At 43.5% G+C, this 20478-nt stretch overlaps 2 protein-coding genes across 2 annotated transcripts; one reads left to right on the forward strand and one right to left on the reverse strand.

Annotated features, from left to right (window-relative positions):
* The first annotated feature begins 1299 nt into the window (after nucleotides 1–1299).
* Nucleotides 1300–4782, forward strand: LOC134222584 (putative uncharacterized protein MYH16). Its single transcript, XM_062701749.1, has 4 exons — nucleotides 1300–1608; nucleotides 1664–2284; nucleotides 2346–4411; nucleotides 4594–4782. Exons 1-4 carry the CDS (start codon nucleotides 1402–1404, stop codon nucleotides 4697–4699), a joined length of 3000 nt encoding a protein of 999 aa, XP_062557733.1. The 5' UTR covers nucleotides 1300–1401; the 3' UTR covers nucleotides 4700–4782.
* LOC134222592 (translation initiation factor eIF-2B subunit alpha) lies at nucleotides 4771–6227 on the reverse strand. Its single transcript, XM_062701755.1, has 5 exons — nucleotides 6066–6227; nucleotides 5901–6002; nucleotides 5463–5832; nucleotides 5028–5298; nucleotides 4771–4960 (listed from the first exon to the last, which is right to left on the reverse strand). The coding sequence occupies exons 1-5, from the start codon at nucleotides 6088–6090 to the stop codon at nucleotides 4814–4816; spliced, it is 915 nt and encodes a 304-aa protein (XP_062557739.1). The 5' UTR covers nucleotides 6091–6227; the 3' UTR covers nucleotides 4771–4813.
* Nucleotides 6228–20478: the final 14251 nt, after the last annotated feature.

The following is a 20478-nucleotide window of genomic DNA, read 5'->3' on the forward strand; positions in this document are numbered from 1 at the left end:
GAAATAACCGGTTGCTCAAATGCAACCGATGTTCACCATCGTCTCATTTAAATAGCCCAGGAGAAAAACAAGCTTTGGATCCTATGCTAGAAAACTTTTTTTTTGCGCTTTTAATGAGAGAAGAAGGTAAATGTGGGGTTTGAGTAAAATGCCTTCAGCGTGCGTTAATAGATTCACTCATCAGCGTGTCAATCGGCGAACAGCAAGCCATGACTTGGCCTCTTCTAGTCAGACCTCCACGGAGAGTCACTGTCATAACTTCACTCCGGCCATTTAGGGCCACACATGATAGAACTTGCGCCAATTGGCCTATTGGCCAACCTGAGCGTTCAAATCTCCTATGATGATTTTGACGTCATGGCTTGGGCAGCTTTCGTACTCACGCTCCTGCTTCGCATAGAATGCGTCCTTATCATCATCAATGCTTCCGGAGTGATTATGCTGAAGTTGAAGAACCGGCCTTTGATTCTCAACCTGCACATTCTCTCATTGATCGGCCACCACCCGATTATACGCCTTTGTATATCGCCCATTACTGTGAAAGCTGTTCCCAGCTCGAGTGTGTTGTCGCAGCTCTGGTAGATTGTATGATCACCTCTAAACGTTTGCATCATTGATCCCTTCCAACGAACCTCCTTCTTCCACGGTCCTTGAGCACATCGGCGAGTATGAAAGATTTTCAGTTCCACGAACCGAGCTTCCAATGGCTAGTTCCTTTTCGTCGCAGTGGTCCTCGCCGATTGTTTCGGACTGTACTCTCTTGTTGATCATTCGTTGCATAAGTTTTGTTTAAAGGCTGACTTGCAGGACCTGGCACCAAACCCCCTAAATCTCCGGAGGACCATTATTCCTTATTTCAGGTGGACCATAGTGCACAGTTTCATCTAGAGTCCCTAGCTGTCATTCGGATGACGATCAGCCGCCCCTAACATGGAGAACAGACGCTGTTGTGAGCCGCTCCTAACATGGAGAACAGACGCTCAGTAAGATTTGCACCTCAAAAGAGGAGCAAACCGCTTCTTCCCTGATAGCATACGACCATAGTTCTCACCGGGGTTGGTTACCCGATCTTCCCTAAGGTTGCTCGTATCTCGGCCAGCGCCACGAGGAAGTTGTGATAGGAGTTGCTAGGTAAGAGGCTAAGGATTGCGAGATGGGGTCTATTTTATTTCTTCAGGTACGCGAAGTACCAATCATGGTACGCTTTACCCAGCATTTGCCGTGCCACGCACAACGAACTGACTAAAATTACAATTTAATAAACAATTTATCAAAGCAGCCCATATATGGTTTAAAAAAATTGAAAATGTTATTAATCGTTTGGATCATAGTAATCCTGCTGGAACACCTGTCGGGCTGTCAAATAAATTCCATTCATCATCACCTCAATTCGGCCCTGAAATGTCCTACACTACCCAGAAGGAGTTCTTCAACGTGCCCTTCCACAATGAGGCACCTAAGCTTCCGGAGCGTAAGCGTAGCGATGGTGCTCTCATGACGTACGACCTGTGCACCGATGGGCGAGCATGGGCGCTGGACAAACAGAAACGCTCCAACTACATTCTGGACGTGGTGCACAAGACGCGTTTCAAAAAGGCGATGTTGCATGTGAGTATCAATCCATTTAAATAGCAATTTCACGGCATGAGAGGTTCATTCGTAGCCGGAAGGTCAGTTCGAACTCTCGAAAGACTATCTGATCCATCTGGATGTGGAAGACTTGGCTGATTACATCCTGAGCCTTCAAGCGGAGGTCAAGAGGAAAAACGAATCGGTTCAACAGCTAGAGGAGGCTCGCCGAAGTATGGGCGAAGAGTTGGACGCGATTCAGATGAAGTCCGACGAGCTGAACGTAATTCAACAGCGTTCAGCAATGCTAGCTGAGGAACGTAACGATTTTGAGCAACAAATGGAACAGTTGGAAATGGTGATTGTGGATCTGAAAGACCGTGCCGATCGGTACGACCTGCTTGCCAACGAAAATAAGCTGCTGCGGGACCAATTGAAGCATCAGCGTATGGAAGCTGCTGACAGGATACGGCTAATCAACGCCGAGGTAGAGGCGAATTTTAACCGAATGCGCGCCGAAGACTGTGAGAAGTTGGAAGCGGAATTGGCAATGTTTAAGGCACAGTATGAAGATATGCGACAGCAGAAAAGGGGATTGAAAGAACAGCTGCAGACCGCGCTTATGAAACAGTCCAAGATGATGGATTTGAAAAGGCAATTGGCGCTTGAGCAAGTTCATAGAGAGAAAGTCGAAGATGAATTGGAGCATCTACTGGTGAGTTGGAACAATTAACGATATTAGACCGAGAACATATTTCACGAATTATCTCTTTCAGTCACTTTATGATCAACAGTTCCAAACTTTGGGCGAAAAATCGCTTCCAGCAATTACGGGTATGAACGAACAGAGTGCAGAGCGTTGGGTTGACAGTCGAGTATTGTCATCGGCTATCGAACCAGTAGTCTCTGCTTCAGAAAATGTGATGAAGAAATGTGAAAACTGTAAAAATATTGAGATGGAGCTTGAAAATCGTCGACGTATTCAAAAGGAGGAACTAGAAGTTCGTGAGAGTCAAAGCAAAGCCTTGCAAGAGCAAGTTAATTTGCTGAAAAAGGAAATGGATCTGACCGCAAGTGCAATGAAAGATGAAGACAAATCACGTAAACTAACGGCAGATTTTAAAAACTACCAGGATGAAATTGAAATGCTGCGGAAATCTGAACGGGAAGCACAGCAGAAATTATTAGACGTGGAACAGACCTTGAAACAAACAGAGGCAAAATTGGTAGAGGAATCTAGGAAAAAAGAAACACTCGAAACTGCCGCTTTGAAAGAATCAACGCAAAACGCAGATGACAGCACAGCAAAAGAAATGATCAGACTTCAGGAAATGTTGAAGAATGCACAAACAGAACTTGACAAAAAATCGAAGGACTTCGAAGAATTGACCCAAGATAATAAACGACTTCAAGCTGAGGCAGTGACACGGAATGAGGAAATAGAAAAACTGCAGGAAATTCAAAGGCAGCAATCAGCTCAAATTGAAGTCTCCAACATTGAACAAGCACAAAAATCCGAACAAATGATAGTTTCGGGTGGCGCGGAGATCGATTCTTTGAAAAAGGTCAACGATGACTTACAAAAAGAGATAGCACGATTGTTAGAAGCTCAAAGTATGACCCAGGCTGATGCATCGAAGGCAGCGGAAAGTGAAGCAGGATTGCGGGCAACGATTGATAATCTGCTCTTGGAATTGCAAGACGCCAAAGCAAGGGCTGAACATAACGAGGAAACTATTAGAAAAATGGAGGTGGAAGTTGAAATGGCCCGATCAAGTCAGCAGTTAGCAGAGCCAGAACCTGCTGTGATTGATGCACGCGAGACAGAGCTATTGAATGAAAAGATTAGAGAACTAGAGGAGAAACTAAAAGAATGTGAAACAACGAAAAATCAGTTAAGACGTGAAACAACAACAAATGAAGCTGATCAAGATGAGAATCAGGCAGAACTTGACGTTTCCTCGCAGAAAATTTTTGAAACGAAATCTGATATACTTGAAATATTAGGTAGCGCTGAACTGATGACAAATGCAGAAGAATCGGTACATGAAAATGGTGATGATGAAGAAGTTCGTTCCAGTGCATCTCAGGAAACCATAATTGCTGAAGAAGCAGAAAAACAGCGTTCGAGTGTGAAGTTAGAAAAAGATGACGAAGCAGGGGTTGAGGCGGATGGTCGTCGTTCTGCTGACAGGATTACTATAGAAGACGAAGATGATATCGGAGAAGAAGATATTGATGATGTGGGCGTTGCCGAATCTTTACCAACAAAAGATAGCAACGAAGATACAGAGCGAAGGGCATCGCAAGAACAAAAGACACGACCAGAGTCGAATGGGTTCATGGACGGCGATATCATCAGCATAGGAACTTCTGATCCGGATAAAACAAGGTTGATTGCTATTAAAATTGTTCGCCATGGGATAGACATTTTGGTGATTGCTGAACTGGATCATCTACACCGGGAAATATGCCGCGCTATCATTGAAAGGTATCTTAAGCTGGGCCAGAACGTGAAAGCGATTGACCAAGCCATGTACGAATGTCATCACATTTTGGATTCGGTCAAGAAGATGGGTAACAATGAAATGAACTGTATGTTGGGAAATCCTTCTACTCAGGTCCCGATGGTAAACCATCTTTTGCTGGAAGATGAAATTCCGGATAAATTGCCAGCAAAATCAAAACAGCGGTCTAAATCAACTAGCTTCAGCCAAGGATCAAGGTCGCTGAATAATGCAGGCCGAGTATTAGTCGGAGAATATGATGAACGATACGGAGGAGACAAATGGTCCTCAAAGAAACAGGGAAAAGCGATAACGGAAAATAGTGATCAGTGCAGGTAAGTTGTTTAATTCCATGAACTGAAAACCCGTTATATGTTATACAGAAAGTTTTTTTTTTCACTAAAACATAATTTAAAGCGTTTTAGCGTGCAAGTAAAATTAATCGTTGTAAATGCAATCTACTATTAAGCAGCAATTTATTTCATATTACCGATAACTTATTTGATTTATTCCTTAGAACCCGACCGTGGAGAGCAGCACCAAAAACTCCAACCGAAACAATGGTTGCCAGCACCTTAGCCGACGGATCGAGAATCGTTGTACGTCAGAAGCGTAATTTGTAGTTTATGGATGAAGTATGTATCGAATTCAAACTTTTTACGGGAACCTTTCGGACAACTAACTTGTTATGAACTGATTAAAAAAAATTAAGCATTTTTTTTTCAATAATAATTTGTTTATAAATACAGTTTAATCAATTCATCACTTACTGCTGATGGGGTCAGTATACCAAGATCCGTGAAAAGAAGAGTTATATAGACAGGGGGCGTATAATCTACTAAAGGGTGAGCCTTTGAGATATCATTCAAACTTGACTTGGAGTACTGAAATACGAAAAACTGAATTGTTAATACGATTTTTGAAACAAAAACCTAGAACAATATCACTCACCTTATAATCGTTCGGCAAGTCTCGTTGATTCAATGGATAAAGGCGGCTAAATTTGAAGCTCTCTACCAGCACGTAAACCGGCTTCTTCATCTCGCGAGCACACATGGCCATCGTGAACGTTCCCAAGCGGTTGATAATCCCTCCGCTCTCCACAACGCCTTCAGCTCCGACGAAAACCATATCAACCGTTTCCATCACATACCCCACTGCAGAATCCAAAATCAATGTGCACTCGATTCCTTGTGCTTCCAGCTCGGTTTGCATTTGCTCCCTGTGGATAAATGATAAAATTTCAAAGTTAACGTTTACCTACCTAAATGTTTCAAATGAAGTGTCATACGCGAGAATTGTATTTTTCTCGAATTTATATCATTACAGTTTTAAATAAAAATCCATACAAGTTTTCCAAAGCCCGTTAGATAATCTTTTACATACCCCTGTTTATCTGGAAAACTTTGCGTCACAAACACCTGAAAGCGTTTGTTCATTTTGGCCGCCAGGATCAACGTGTCCCGCACAGTGCGGGACCGGGCGTGCGTTAAGATTCGACACCCGTCGCTGATGAAACTGGTTGCCTGCTTGGCCACTACGTTTCTGCTTTCCAGTAGCTTTGCCAGGAAGCATTTACCCCTTCCGAGCATAATCTCCCGAACTTCCTGGATGGTCTTATCGTCAAACTTGGCCAGGGTGATGAAGCGTAAAAATAGTTCGCTCCCGGAGACGGCCGATGTCATTGGTTTGTCGGTTTCGCGCATCGACTGGACCGCCGCCTGAATAGTGGAGTGCAACTCCTGTACGGTGTCAACTAAAGATAAATTCACGTAAGTATCTTAAGTATTCGAATCAGAATTTCATGGAGATCAGTCTACTCACATTCGGTTTCCTGCAAAACCCACAACAGGGTCTTGATGGCAGCGATCCCACTGGACAGGCTGTCGTCGTCTTTCAGGATGCGTATGAAGTAATCCGCCACATCTATCAAATCAAGCAAGACATTTTCGTTTTCTTATGAAATCAAAAATTCAACATTCCACTTACCAGCATTTCCAATTGTTTGCTTCATGATTTTGATTGACTGCTTTCGTTGCGGAAAAAATGTAAAACTTTCACGCAATTCGGTGGAAAACTCTGAAAATTCAACAAATTTCTGCAAACATTCGTAAAAATTTTATTGTTTTGACAGTTCTATGAATTTTGTTTTGTTTTTGTTGTTGTTTTGACATGTGTTCGAAGCGCACAGTAAAAAATTGTCCGATGACAATCACGATATCAGTTTTCTTCATTTTATTTTCCGTGTCGGTATTGACTTCTCCAAATATGCACTACTAAAAATCCACACATATTTATTGGCAAAAATCCATAGATTTAACTTATGATGTATATCAGCGCACACATAACCATTCTCCATGCGAACTACTTATAAAATATATATCCAAATAAACTTTATGTGTGGTCTCGAGTTAGCAATTATTTAATTTATGTGTGGTTCTATATCGATTATATTAGGGTGGAGCTATTGCAAAAATTTATAACGGCAACACATATATCTTATATAGATATTTTTGGCAGTGTGTAAATGAAAGTGTGCGTGACTTTGCCACAGAGAACAGACATGGAGGCTCGAACAAAATTTCTTGCAAAACAGGTGTAAACAAACACACCGAACCTCAACGCCATCGACGTCGACATTGCAACTCACAATCTCATTTTGACAACACGATGGCGCTGGTATGCTCTTGCATGCATAACGACACTAGCGCACAGTGGCATTTTTTGACGACGCTAGCGCTGATTATGCACGGGATAACGTCGACATTCCAAAGTTATTCAAAATGAACAGTAAAAAGTTATCACAACATGGCGAGTGCAGCTTCAACGTCTGTTCTCTGTGACTTTGCTGTATTCCTGTCCATGTGTGCTGTCTTCCTCCAAAAGTATTCGTGATATTTTTGCCGCAACAAGATTACCACCCACCAGTGGCGTAGCCAGAAAATTGGTCTGGGGAGGGTTTTCTGAACAATTTTTTTTTCGAAAAAAAAATTTTCTTCCAAAAATTTTGTCTTTGAGGGGGGGGTTTTATGTCCAAAACCACCCCCGTGGCTACGCCACTGCCACCCACTTTTATTTTAAATATCCTATACAGTAGCGTTGGTGTGCGGAAAACTGCGCTTGGAAATTTCAATGGGATTACCACAGACAAACAGACGTAACATTTTTCATTTGAACATCGTTCACGTGTTCAACCAGGCCTATGCTAAGAGCTCATGTTTAGCGTACCCAACACCAACACCAACGCCGAGCAGCGTACGTCAAATCTAAAAAAGCTTAACATCATAAAACATCCAAATTCAGCTTTCTTCAATATGCAACTTTAATCGGGAATATTCATTAAATATGACTAATGAGTTTAATTGATTCAAAACTTATCTACATGATCAATTTTGATTTTACTTACATGGAGAACAACAATTTGTCTTTTATTTCACCGTGAAAAGCTTGAGCAGAATTTAAAAATAAATTCTGCTCTTTTATTGTTGTGGATATTTCTAATTATCAAGCTACAATCATTGGTGTTGTTGACGATTGTTGACATCTCATGCAACTGACAGCGGTCTATCTACACACTGTGCCCGGGACATGGTGGCTATTTTTAGGCTAAGGGAGTTAGATAGGGATGTCTAAAGCCTGTGTTCAACGGTTAGATTTGAAATTCATCTGTGCTACGCAACCCCGTGGCAAGAGAGATGAGTGACGTTTAGCGCTCGCACACTAATGTGCAATTCGTCATGTGTAAAAACATGTTTGTTTTCCTCAGGGGTCTGCGAAGCGGCCATGTTTCTGATGCCAGCATCAAAATCATCGATTAATTTAATACAAAGGCGTAATCATAATCGTTGAAACCTGCCATTAAAAATGTATTTTGAATATCGTGATATTTTGGCGAAGTAGAGCGCTTGGTGCCGATTGAAATATGAAAATGTATTAAACGCATCAATATTCTTGTTGAAATAGCACCTCGCATTCATACTTTCGCAGAAGTTCTTGAAAAATGATGAAAAATAATTACGCCTATTTGGAAAAAATCACTTCGGAATAGTGGTTTGTTTACAAAATAGAATTGTCAGTGGGAAACCCAATTTCAATAGAACAATGGGAAACTCAAAGATGTTGGCTATTGTCAATCGTAGTGGGTAGGATTGGGGTTGCCAGATACCTGGTTTTCCTTCTGCTCATAACCTCAAAAATGATCGGGTCATCACAATGATATCAAAAGAGTCAAAAAATATATGGAAATATACTCATTTTTACCCAATCTTTGCTGAGTTGCACCACCTAGGAGTGTTTGTTTTCCTTTTATCGCCACTCACACATTCGGACGTGAGAATCTCAAGAGATGGTTCTCAGCATAGCGAACATCTTCATGAATATGTCCAGCATACGCCAGCACTCAGCAGGGACTATGTCCAAGGGCTTGACGATCCCTGCCCAGGCCATCTGCGAGTTGTGGGGCTTGCCTATGATGTGGTGGGGTTTGACAGTGGGCCCTGTTAAATCCCTATAAAATGCTCAAGGGCCTCATACGCCTGTCACTGGCGAACAAAGCTCGTGTAGTCTGCATCGAAGCTTAGAACCGGTGTTAGGGCGCAATCGTTAATGCGTACATTTTTATATTCGGTTAGTTACTGCAAATAAACTCTTTATCGAGTCCCTATAATCAAGCAGGTATCTTAAGCATACCACATCGTTATAATGCTGCATGATTGAGTGTTTAATTTTGTTAAAATATCGAAAACAAAAGTGTGCATAAAAATTGCCTCGCCATAACAAAAAGGTGGTAGAGAATTAACACTGTTGTTTACAGTTTAGAACCAAATCCAGATGTCGCACATGTTGGGGTAGGGATTCAGTGCTCCGCCTTCTCCCCCTGAAAATGTTGCAGGTATCCGCAAGTAGGCCCAACGTCAGCGCATTCCAGTTCGAGACAGCAGCACGTACGGACGTGTTTTTTTGCTCGCACATTTTTTCCAAGTGTTTTTTCTCGTTCGTTCGCTGTTTACGTTTTCGCTTCGTCGCGTTGGCGTTATTTTCTCCCGGACCCGTCATGGGAGACTCGGTGGCCGATTCGGTCACTGGAAAAGTGCCTAAGCGCACTGCTCTTGGAGGCGCGGGTAACCCCTCCAAGCAGCTTTTGCAGAGCAACGTGTTCACTCCGTTGCCACTTGATGACGCCGGCAATCCGCCGAAAAAGAGGAAGAAGCAGCAATCGCAGCTGCCGCAGGTGCAACCGGAGCGGAAGGAGAAGTGCCCGCCCGTGTTTGTGAAGGGCGATCCACCGGATTTGCGCCCAAAAATTCGCCAGCTGATCGCTAAAGGGCTGAAATGTACTTTTCGGCTCTGCAGCGAGGGCGTGAAAGTAATGCCGGCAAACAAGGACCATCGTCAATCCGTCGTGGAGTTCCTTGAGATCCACAAGTATGAGTACTACACTCATGACCACCCCGGCACGAAGCCGCTTAAGGCTTTGCTGCGAGGACTCCACGACATGAAGGAAGAGGAGCTAAAAGCTGAGCTCGAAAGTTGCGGATTGAAGCCAGTGGCCGTGCACAAGATCGCTCGTCACGACAAGATGAGGAGATATCGCGACAAAATGGAGATGGTCGATCCCAAGTGCGCCAACTGTGGCGACAAACATCGGGCCACCACAAAGGGCTGCCCAAAGCGAGCCGGAAGAAGGCTTCCACCAGGACTATTCCGAAGAAGAACCGTGTTCCTGTAATTAACGAGGTGAACTTTCCAGCTATCCCGGCTCCCCGTCGTGTGATTCCAATACTCCCACCGCTACAGCCGCACAAGCGACTGGCAGCGGCAGCTGCATCCGTCCAAGCTCCAGCATCGTCGGAACCATCGACCAGCGAATGGCCCCCGCTCCCTCCTCCTGGGTTCCGTCGGCAGTCGGAGAACGAAGCCGTCCCACCGGAAGAATCTGCCCCGCTGTACACTCCGGAGCAACTGATGCCGATCTTCGCGCAACTCGCTCGGCTACGCGGCTGCAAAACCCACTTCGACCAGGTCTTCACTCTTGGCACGTTCATCATTGAAAATGGATGCTAGGGTGGGCCTGGTCAACTGGAACGCTTGCTCGCTCAAGAGCAAAATAATTGAGTTGAAGGATTTCCTTGAGAAGAAGGAAATAGACGTGGCGTTCATCACCGAAACGCACCTAAAACTGGAGGTGAACGTCAACATCCCGGACTTCCGCATCGTGTGACTCGACCGGCCGACCAGGGGAGGCGGTGTGGCCATCGCTCTTCGCTACAACATCAACTGTCATCTGCTTCCAAGCTTCCAGCTCAGTGTCATCGAGGCGATCGGTGTCGAAATCACCACTTCGGTCGGCACAATCGCGCTCATCGCGGCATACTGTCCAACGCAAGCCAAAGCCGGCGATGGATCGTCGGCTGCCCTTCGGAGGGACATCGTCAAGCTTACGCGGAGGCAAGGTCAGTTTATCATTGCCGGCGACCTCAATGCCAAACATCAAGCCTGGGGCAACAGTCGTGGCAATCGAAACGGCACCATCTGGAGCAACGACATGGAGGAAGGCCACTACACGATCTTGAGCCCGGATTTCCCCACTCGGCTGAGTCGGTCCGGTGTCCACGCAACCCTCGACCTCTACATAACAAACCTGAGTGATCACGTCTCGCAGCCGGTCGTCTACCAGGAGCTCAGTTCGGATCACTATCCGGTGGTGGCGGAACTGGGCTCCTCGGTCAATCAGCACCAGCAGTTATGGCAAAACTACCATCGAGTGAACTGGCGGCGGTTTCAGCAGTGCATCGATAACACCGTCGATAACGAGGTGCGTCCGGAGACGCCGGAAAGTATCGACCGCCAGCTTTGCGCTATCGAGGAGGCGATCACGGCGACCCGGGATCAACATGTACCGACGGCTCGGCAGGTAAGCAACTCCTTAAACATCGATACACTCACCAAAGATTTGATTCGATTGCGGAATGTCACTCGCAGGCAGTTCCAGCGTACTGGACTGCCTGAACTTAAGGCACGCTGCAATCGAATCACAAAAATTATCCAGGCCAGAATGGTGGACCTCAAAAATAACGTTTTCTCAAATAAGATCAGATAAGATCCAGATTATGCTAAGCCGTTCTGGAAAATGACCTAAATACTAAAATCCAAGCCTCGGCCCATTCCACCTTTGATCCCACTAGACAATAATGGCTCTAAGGATAGCTTGATAACTCCTGCAGAGAAGGTCCCTGAACTAGGTCGTCACTTCGTCAGCTCACACAATCTTGGGCAGAACATCGTCAGTCCACACGAAGCAGCCGTCAACGAGCATGCTAACAACATCCATTTGATTCCCAACGACTTCTCGGAGGAGTTCTCATCTCAGCTGGCGAATTGACGGCCTATATCAAATCATTGAAGAACATGAAGGCCCCAGGCTTCGATGCATCCTGAATCTCGAGCTCAAACACATGAGTGCTCCGTTCTTTGAGCACCTCTCGGTGATCTTTAATCAGTGTCTCCGGCTCAGCTACTTCCCATCGTCCTGGAAGTCAGCGAAAGTCATCCCCACCCGGAAGCTTGGGAAGGATCCTTCCTCCCCCAGAAGTTATCGTCCCATCAGCCTTCTCTCAGGGTTATCCAAGCTATTCGAAAAAGCCATTCATCACCGGTTACTTGAGTCTGCCGAAAATCTCAACATCTTGCTCGAGGAACAGTTTGGTTTCCGACGCGGTCGGCAACTGTACACCAACTGACTCGAGTTACCAACGTCCTCAGACGGAACAAGTTTGTCTCAAAAACATTCGCCATGGCCTTACTTGATGTCGAGAAGGCATTTGACAATGTATGGCATGATGGCCTGGTGTACAAACTACAACGCTACAATCTTCCCAGCTACCTGGTGAAAATCATCAACAATTACCTGTCGGCAAGGACATTCCGGGTCTCAATCAGCGGAGCGAGTTCCAATGCGCACAACATCGTCGCAGGCGTCCCCCAGGGCAGTATCCTCGGGCCCCTGCTTTTCAATCTGTTCACCTCCGACATGCCAGAACCTCCAGAAGGCAGCATTCTGTCTCTGTTCGCAGATGACACCACCATCGTCTACAATGGTAGAGTGATTAGAGCGCTAGTGGCAAAACTTCAACGAGGCCTTGATGCCCTGACAGAGTACCTCACCAGCTGGAAGATCTGTATCAACGCGGCGAAGACCCAGGTCATAATTTTCCCCCACTCCAAATCCCCTGGACATGTTCCGCCTGGGGACTGTAAAATCATCCTCAATGGCACGCCTGTGGAATGGGCCAATGAGGCCGACTACCTTGGCTTGACCCTCGACAGCAAGCTTATTTTCAGGCAACAGGTTGACAAAACGGTGACAAAGTGTAACGTCTTGTTGAAATTACTGTACCCTTTGATCAACCGCCGGTCGTCATTGTCCCTGAAAAATAAGCTTGCTGTCTACAAGCAAATCATCCTCCCTGTGATCGAATATGGCATGCCGGTCTGGGAGAGCTGCCCTAAAACCCACCACCTCAAACTTCAACGGGTCCAAAACAAATTCCTGAGAATGATCCTCAACACCCCTCCCAGGACAAGAACATCCGAGGTCCACCGTCTGGCCGGAATAAAAACCTTACATGAACGCTTTGGTGAGTGTAAAGAAAAGTTTAGGGTCCGTTGCTTGTACTCGGACCAAGAAGCGCTTAGGGCGCTACCCAACAAACATTCACTAGTTGAACTAACATCAGTGTGATGATTTAATTCAGCGCTGTGTTGAATAATGTCTGTACTATTTCTTATCACAACTTCTGTTCAAGCTTTGTTCACACAATTTTGGCGAAGTTATACAACTACAACATCTCATTTTGAAAAACAACTTTATTAACTGATTCGTTTAACCTTTAATAAGCATTTTACTAAGCCTCAATTCAGCTACATGCGAATTCTTCGAAAATAATAACGGATAGAAGGTAACATCAGTAAGATCTCCAATGAACGTATTTTGAAGCAATTGCTATTCTCATATATGTAATCATTTTAAAATTTTCCTAAATCGGGTCTCGAACTGCTGTCATTTGATCATCCGCCGGTAACGTTGTCATCCGCGCCATCCTTGATTTGTTAGATATGGCTCACTCAGTGCATAACATAAATAATCTTATTGCTGAATATGAATCATAATTGTACTCTTATTCAATAAGTCGATCTGTCAAACTACAGTTTGTTAATAACTGTACAAGATTTTTATTTCAACCATTGTTCAGCCAGTCATAACCATCGCACACTAGGAAAAATACGTAAAAATAATGTCGATAAACGATAAAATAAAATCCGTCCCTAATGCTATTTATGGATTTATGAATATAAAATCAATGTATATTCGGCCTTCCTCAGAATCTCTTGATAATCGGTCGAATCTATTTTTCGATTCATATCATATGTTCTCTACAATATGATTGTGAAATGCTAAGATTATTCTAATTTCGCAGCAATAAAGATCAAAATTCATGCGATAATATTGGGATTTCATACATCAAAATATTCAATAATTTTCCGATGTTATTCAACGGCGTTATGTCCAGCTTTTAGTAAATTTAGTTTCGCATGAATGCATGATTTTTTTGTATTGTTCCAGCAGTTTCGTTCGTTATAATCTCCGACAGTTTAATAAAATCACGAAAATAAAAAGCATGTCTTGAAAATAAATCATTATTTTTCTATAAATTAAAAGATCTAGAATCCAGATTATCTCTCAAACTGAAAAAGCATGTTTTTTCCCACTGTGCGATAGATCAGATAAATGTGAAATCCAATGGTTAAGAAGGACAAAGGTAAAGAAGGATGTCTAATGCCTGCTTATTAACTTACTATATTCAAACTCAATTCGACCACCCTTTCAGAGCATCACATCATAGTCGAACAGAGAACTTTAAAAATCATTAGTTCAGTACATTGTTAAACTTCCCCAATGTGCTGAAATGTGATTAAACGAAAACGTAAGTTCGACTTCAAATAAAACTAGTAAACAAATAAATAGGCCATGTCGAATATTAGTTAGATTAAATACTGAAATGAAATCTGTCTAGCAAATTATTCAGCATCCATTTTATTCAGCTACAAAGATCACAAATAAACAATAATTCAACCTAGATGCTTGTTTGTAGCTTGTCGTTGTTTGTTGGGTAGTTCCAATCTAGGTTATCAAATTTTTATTGTAAATATTGTTGAATTGTAGCGATATTTTTGCATTTGCATCCTTCTGCTGGCGTTTTGGCCCACGCTCCCCCTCATCATAGATCCAAGAAATCATAAATGTATTCAGTTGACACCCAATCGGTTACCAATAAACATCGGTTTTATTGACGGGAAATAATATCTTTCTCTTTCTGCAACTCCGTTTCGGTTATCCCCCGGTCTCGTTGGACATTCCACTGTGCCTGTTCTGTCGTAGTTATATTGGCAGATTCCAACAGGTTATGGGCCCAGCAGAAGGGAGTTTATAGTGCGGAAGAAAAGTATTTTGTGCAGGCGAAAACGAAGCGTCCAGGTGAAAAAGACAGTGCTTTGTTCGCTGGTGTTGGTTCGTTTTTTCGCGGTGCGTTGGTTGGTTTGCTCGTTGCGGTACCCGTTCGGAACGCGGAGTTGCCTGTGTAGTGCAGTCGTCGTGAGAACGGAAGAGTTGGCTGACTGAAAGCTGAAGCCCAGTGAGGAAGAAATTGGTAGAAAGTAAACAGACGCGAAGTGTAATTGACTTTGTGTGCTGTTGGCTTCTGGTGCGAGGGCAGAACCATACGAATCGCTCCAGGGTGTACAGTGACCCAAGATTGAAGAAAAGTTTTGCGGTTTGTGATTGTTCAAAGTCGAGAGGAAAGTTAAGCGCGTCGGATAATTAGTTTGGAGAGATTTTCATCCGGTGAAGAAGAGTGAGAAATGGCCGAGAAAGTTTCGTTTCCGCTGTTGAATAACAGCAATTATTCGACATGGAAAATCCGTATGCAGATGTTGTTGATACGGGACGACTACTGGTTTGTGGTGGTAGATCCAAAGCCGGATCCTGTCACAACATCATGGAGGAAGGCAAGTCAGAAGGCGCTGGCAACGATCGTGTTATTTATAGAGGATAGCCAGATGAACTTGGTGAGGGACGCAGACACGGCGCAGGAGGCTTGGAACAAGTTGAAGGCGTATCATGAGAAGACAAGTATGACATCACGCGTGTCGCTCCTGAAACGGATTTGTAACCTCAATCTAGGAGAAGAACGTGTAGAAGGACCCGAAATGGAGAAGCATCTGTTCGAGCTTGAAGAACTCTTCGATCGTCTGCAATGCGCGGGTCAGCAGCTAGAGCCGTCTTTAAAAATAGCAATGGTGCTCCGGAGTCTACCTGATTCATGTGACGGATTAGTGACAGCGTTAGAGAGCCGGAAAGATGAAGATCTGACGATGGAGATCGTGAAGCAGAAGTTACTCGACGAGTGGCAACGGAGGACGGAACGACTAGCGAGTTCAAGTTTGGAGAACGGTGAAAAAGCGTTGAGGGCATATGCGAAGCGACAGGAGGAGAAAATTTGTTTTTATTGTGGAAAGCCAGGACATTTCAAGCGGAATTGTCGTCTGTTCCTAAAGATACAAAGCGTGGACAATGGAGGTACCGTCGAAGCAAAGAGAGCAAATGAAAATGATAACCCGGTTTGTTTTTCGGCCAAGCAGCATCAGCAAAAAGGGCGTTGGTTAATTGACAGTGGCTGTTCGTGTCACATGACCAATGATAAGCAGTTCTTCCGAAAACTGGATGAGACCGTGAAGACTGAAGTAGTATTGGCTGATGGCTCTGTGGTGAAGTCTGTCGGTATCGGCGAAGGGTCTGTGAGGTGCATTGACGGCAATGGGAAACTGACTACGATCTGGATTAAAGAGGTGTTGTACATACCGAGTCTGTACATTGGAGTTTTATCGGTCCAAACACTGCTGAAGAAAGGATTGAAGGTTGAATTTGGATCATCGAGGTGCAGCATCGTCGATCCGTACAAGAAGGTAGTGGCTATTGGTAAACTACGAGAAAACTTGTTCGAGTTGAAGTGTTCATCAAATTGGAACCAGGTGGTCAAGTATCCGGAAGATTCATTGTTGCAAAGAACTAGGGCAAATCAAGATGAACATAAAGAAGTGTTTATGGACTGTATGGACAATAATTTTGATTACTGGTGTCGGGGATTGCGAGGTAGATTGTTGAACAATTAGAAGCAGGCTGCAAATATCGAGGAGGAGTGTTGAATTGTAGCGATATTTTTGCATTTGCATCCTTCTGCTGGCGTTTTGGCCCACGCTCCCCCTCATCATAGATCCAAGAAATCATAAATGTATTCAGTTGACACCCAATCGGTTACCAATAAACATCGGTTTTATTGACGGGAAATAATATCTTTCTCTTTCTGCAACTCCGTTTCGGTTATCCCCCGGTCTCGTTGGACATTCCACTGTGCCTGTTCTGTCGTAGTTATATTGGCAGATTCCAACAAATATTAGTGTACATAGTAGTTAGGTTATCAAATTAAAAAAAACACACTAGCGCCTCCTGAAGGCCGTCATGATACATTATATTTTAAAAATTAAGTAACAACATAATAATAATAATAATAATAATAATAATAATAATTAAAATCGAAGTTGGAGGGCCAAGCCGGCCGATCACTGTACATGTTAAAAATAATTGTAGAACAAAAAATGTTTAAATAAAGAAGAATTTTACTACTACTACTGCAAGTAGGCCCCACCAAAGCGACCGTGTGCCGCTCAAAGCGCACAAGCCCAAGTCCTGGTGTTAGGTGGGACGCTAAACAGCCCTGACACGACGACCCTCCGACGAGACAGGAGGTTTGCGCAGGCCCAATAAGCCGCCTGGAAAACCAATAATTACGAACAATATAAGAGATAATGCGACTCGATATAATCGGCAAAGACCTAGGTGACGAATAAAGGATCACGATTGGAAGCTTGAAACATGGAACTGCAAGTCGCTACACGGAAGAAATATTGTCTATGCGAGTCATCGCTGGAACGTCGCTGGATCGTCGCGTCGCTCAACCAGCGAGCGCTTTCCAGTTTGGTGCTGCAGCGACGCATTGAATTTGCTTGCGTCGCTGGAGCATTTGCTGGAGCTGGAGCATTTGCGTCAGCGACCAGCGACGTTTCAGTCGAGCGACGTAGTTGAGACAAGTTCATACATGTTCTTGATTTCATCTGCATCGACAATAAACTAACCAATAGTGAGTTCAATTCACCCAACCTCGAACATCCGTACGGGAAGCCAAAATTGAGTAAATAGGGTCGAAGTTTGCCTTTACTCCCATGTTAAAAAAGTACCCAACGGAAAATTTATTTACCCAATTGTAAGTTTAATTCACTCAATTTCGACCTCAGGCAATAAACTCAAAGTTGGCTTCCCGTATTGAACTGGCGTCGTTGGATTGTTTAGCTCTTTTGTTTTTGACAACAGAAGAAAGAGTGGATGAAAGAGAAGAGAAAAAATAACTCAAAAATAAGTTTCAAAAAACTCAACGCTGGGTACTTTTTTTCTTCCGTGTAGGTTTCGCAGGTTGCGACAGGATGATCTACGATGAATTACATCTCCACAACCTCGACGTCGTGGCGCTGCAGGAGATTTGCTGGACAGGACAGAAAGTGTGGAAAAGCGGGCATCGAGCGGCTACCTTCTACCAAAGCAGTGGCACCACCAACGAGCTAGGAACCGGCTTCATAGTGCTGGGTAAGATGCGCCATTGTGTCTTTGGGTGGCAGCCATTCAACGCAAGGATGTGCAAGCTGAGGATTAAAGGCCGTTTCTTCAACTATAGCAGCGGTTCTCAACCTGGGGTACATGTACCCCTGGGGGTACCTTCGCTGACCCTAGGGGGTACCTCGGACAAAAATGCGTAATGGCGGACGTATAACAATTCCAATCAAAACTCATTGATAAAATTTCAATAATTGTGTATTCTTTATTTCAAAATTTTGTTTTGTACATAATATTCAATGCGATCAATAAATCAAAGCCAATTGATTCCTGCCTTCCACAACCAGTACAATGTATAAAAGGCTGCGGAACAAAACGTCAAATGAACTTTTTTTTCTTCAATGCAATCAATATACCTCTTCAAAAATAAAGGATGAATAATATGTTAAGAATATGCTTCTGAACTAAAATTGAGAATCTAATGGTTCGGAATCCTTCGTTTGAAAGACATGAAAGGAAGCGGCTCGGAAAGCCTAGAAGCCTCCTTTGAAGAGGCTCAGAAGCCTCCTTTTAAGGGGCTCAGAAGCCTCCTTTCAAGAGGCTCAGAAGCCTCCTTTCAAGAGGCTCAGAAGCCTCCTTTCAAGAGGCTCAGAAGCCTCCATTCAAGAGGCTCAGAAGCCTCCTTTCAAGAGGCTCAGAAGTCTCCTTTCAAGAGGCTCAGAAGCCTCCTTTCAAGAGGCTCAGAAGCCTCCACTCAAGAGGCTCAAAAGCCTCCTTTCAAGAGGCTCAGAAGCCTAATTTCAGGAAGCTCAGAAGCCTCCTTTCAAGAGGCTCAGAAGCCTCCTTTCAAGAGGCTCAGAAGCCTCCTTTCAAGAGGCTCAGAAGCCTCCTTTCAAGCGGCTCAGAAGCCTCCTTTCAAGAGGCTCAGAAGCCTCCTTTCAAGAGGCTCAGAAGCCTCCTTTCAAGAGGCTCAGAAGCCTCCTTTCAAGAGGCTCAGAAGCCTCATTTCAAGAGGCTCAGAAGCCTCCTTTCAAGAGAATAAGGACTGTATCGAGAATAAGTTATCCACATTATTTTATTCGAATAAAATCGGATGGATTTTAAAAATTTATTAAAATTTGTTCGGCAATATATGTTCATTATGTTTGTTAAGTTTTATAAAAAAATATAATACTGAATAAATATCGCACTATTCCAACATTTATTCAAGCATTTTTCTTCCTGGTCACAAATCGTCATAAAATTGCCTCGTTTTATAAAATGATTACTTTCTGGTCCAAATTCCGGTCACTTGATTTTAATTTTCTTCCTTTTTCTACATGTTAGCGAACGTGTAGTATTCCCCAAGCTTGTTGACCATGAATTTTTACCTTTGGGGGTGGATAGCGAAACGCTTGGTCAGATTATCCATCTCGATGCCCTTCTTACGGAGCCATGTGTCCAAAACTCGAATCTCAATATCACTTTCAATTTGCGATACGTCGGAAAAAACAAATTTTCAACAAACAAACAAATTCTGATTTGAAACTTAACATATGAATACATCGAATGCAGGGTAAAACAAACCAATATTTATCGGCTGTTCGGCCACATTGAGAGTTGACGTAAAGTCAATGTCAACTTCTCTCCACGAACAGCCTAGATAGCCGTGTGGTGTCGGCAGCTGGTTATCTGGCTAAGAATAACATTACGGATTGCCTGTTCCAGTGGTAAAAGTCCACCATACAGGTGACCCCTAATTTTCGGTGTGATGCGGCTTTATGCTTACCGTGCCTACGAATGAATGGTTAGGGGGGTCTAATAAGAACCTAACCGCAAACGGAGCCTGTGAAGCACCAGGGCACCCTTCACAGTATTTGAGCCCTCGCTGCGCTAACCGGAGCTATGGCGTAGTTGATTTTTTACTTCTCCGAGATAATCGGCTACTCTTATTCAACCTCATCGTGAGGTTAAATAAGAGTAGGGTTATGAATATGTCTTTTAATTAGTTTTCAACAAATTGTCACCTATATGGATTCGCATTATGCGTTTTTTACAATGTGCTTTGTGTATGTTACCTATATGGATTCGCATTATGCGTTTTTTCACAGTGTACTCTGTGTCTCTTCCTTGACGTTAGGCGTCGGCTACTCTTGTTCAATCTCAACGTGAGGTTAAATAAGAGTGGGGTTATGAATAAGTGTTTTACTTAGTTTTCAACAAATTGTCACCTATATGGATTCGCATTATGCGTATTTCACAGTGTACTCTGTGTCTCGTCTTTGACGTTCGGCTTTGGCTACTCTTGTTCATCCTCAACGTGAGTGTGGGGTTATGAATATGTGTTCTACTTAGTTTTTCAACAAACTTCCACCTATATGGATTCGCATTATGCATTTTTTTTTACATTGTACTTTGTGTTTGTCACCTATATGGATTCGCATTATGCGCTTTTCACAGTGTACTCTGTGTTTCGTCTTTGACGTTCGGCTTCAGCTACTTTTGTTTAATCTCAACTTGAGGTTGAATAAGGGTGGGATTATGAATATGTTTTTTACTTAGTTTTTCAACAAATTTTCACCTATATGGATTCGCATTATGCGTTTTTTTTTAAAACGTACTTTGTGTTTGTCACCTATATGGATTCGTATTATGCGTTTTTCAAAGTGTAATCTGTGTTTCGTCTTTGATGTTTGGCTTCAG

The sequence above is a fragment of the Armigeres subalbatus genome, chromosome 1 (assembly GCF_024139115.2).
Source record: "Armigeres subalbatus isolate Guangzhou_Male chromosome 1, GZ_Asu_2, whole genome shotgun sequence".
Lineage (NCBI taxonomy): Eukaryota > Metazoa > Arthropoda > Insecta > Diptera > Culicidae > Armigeres > Armigeres subalbatus.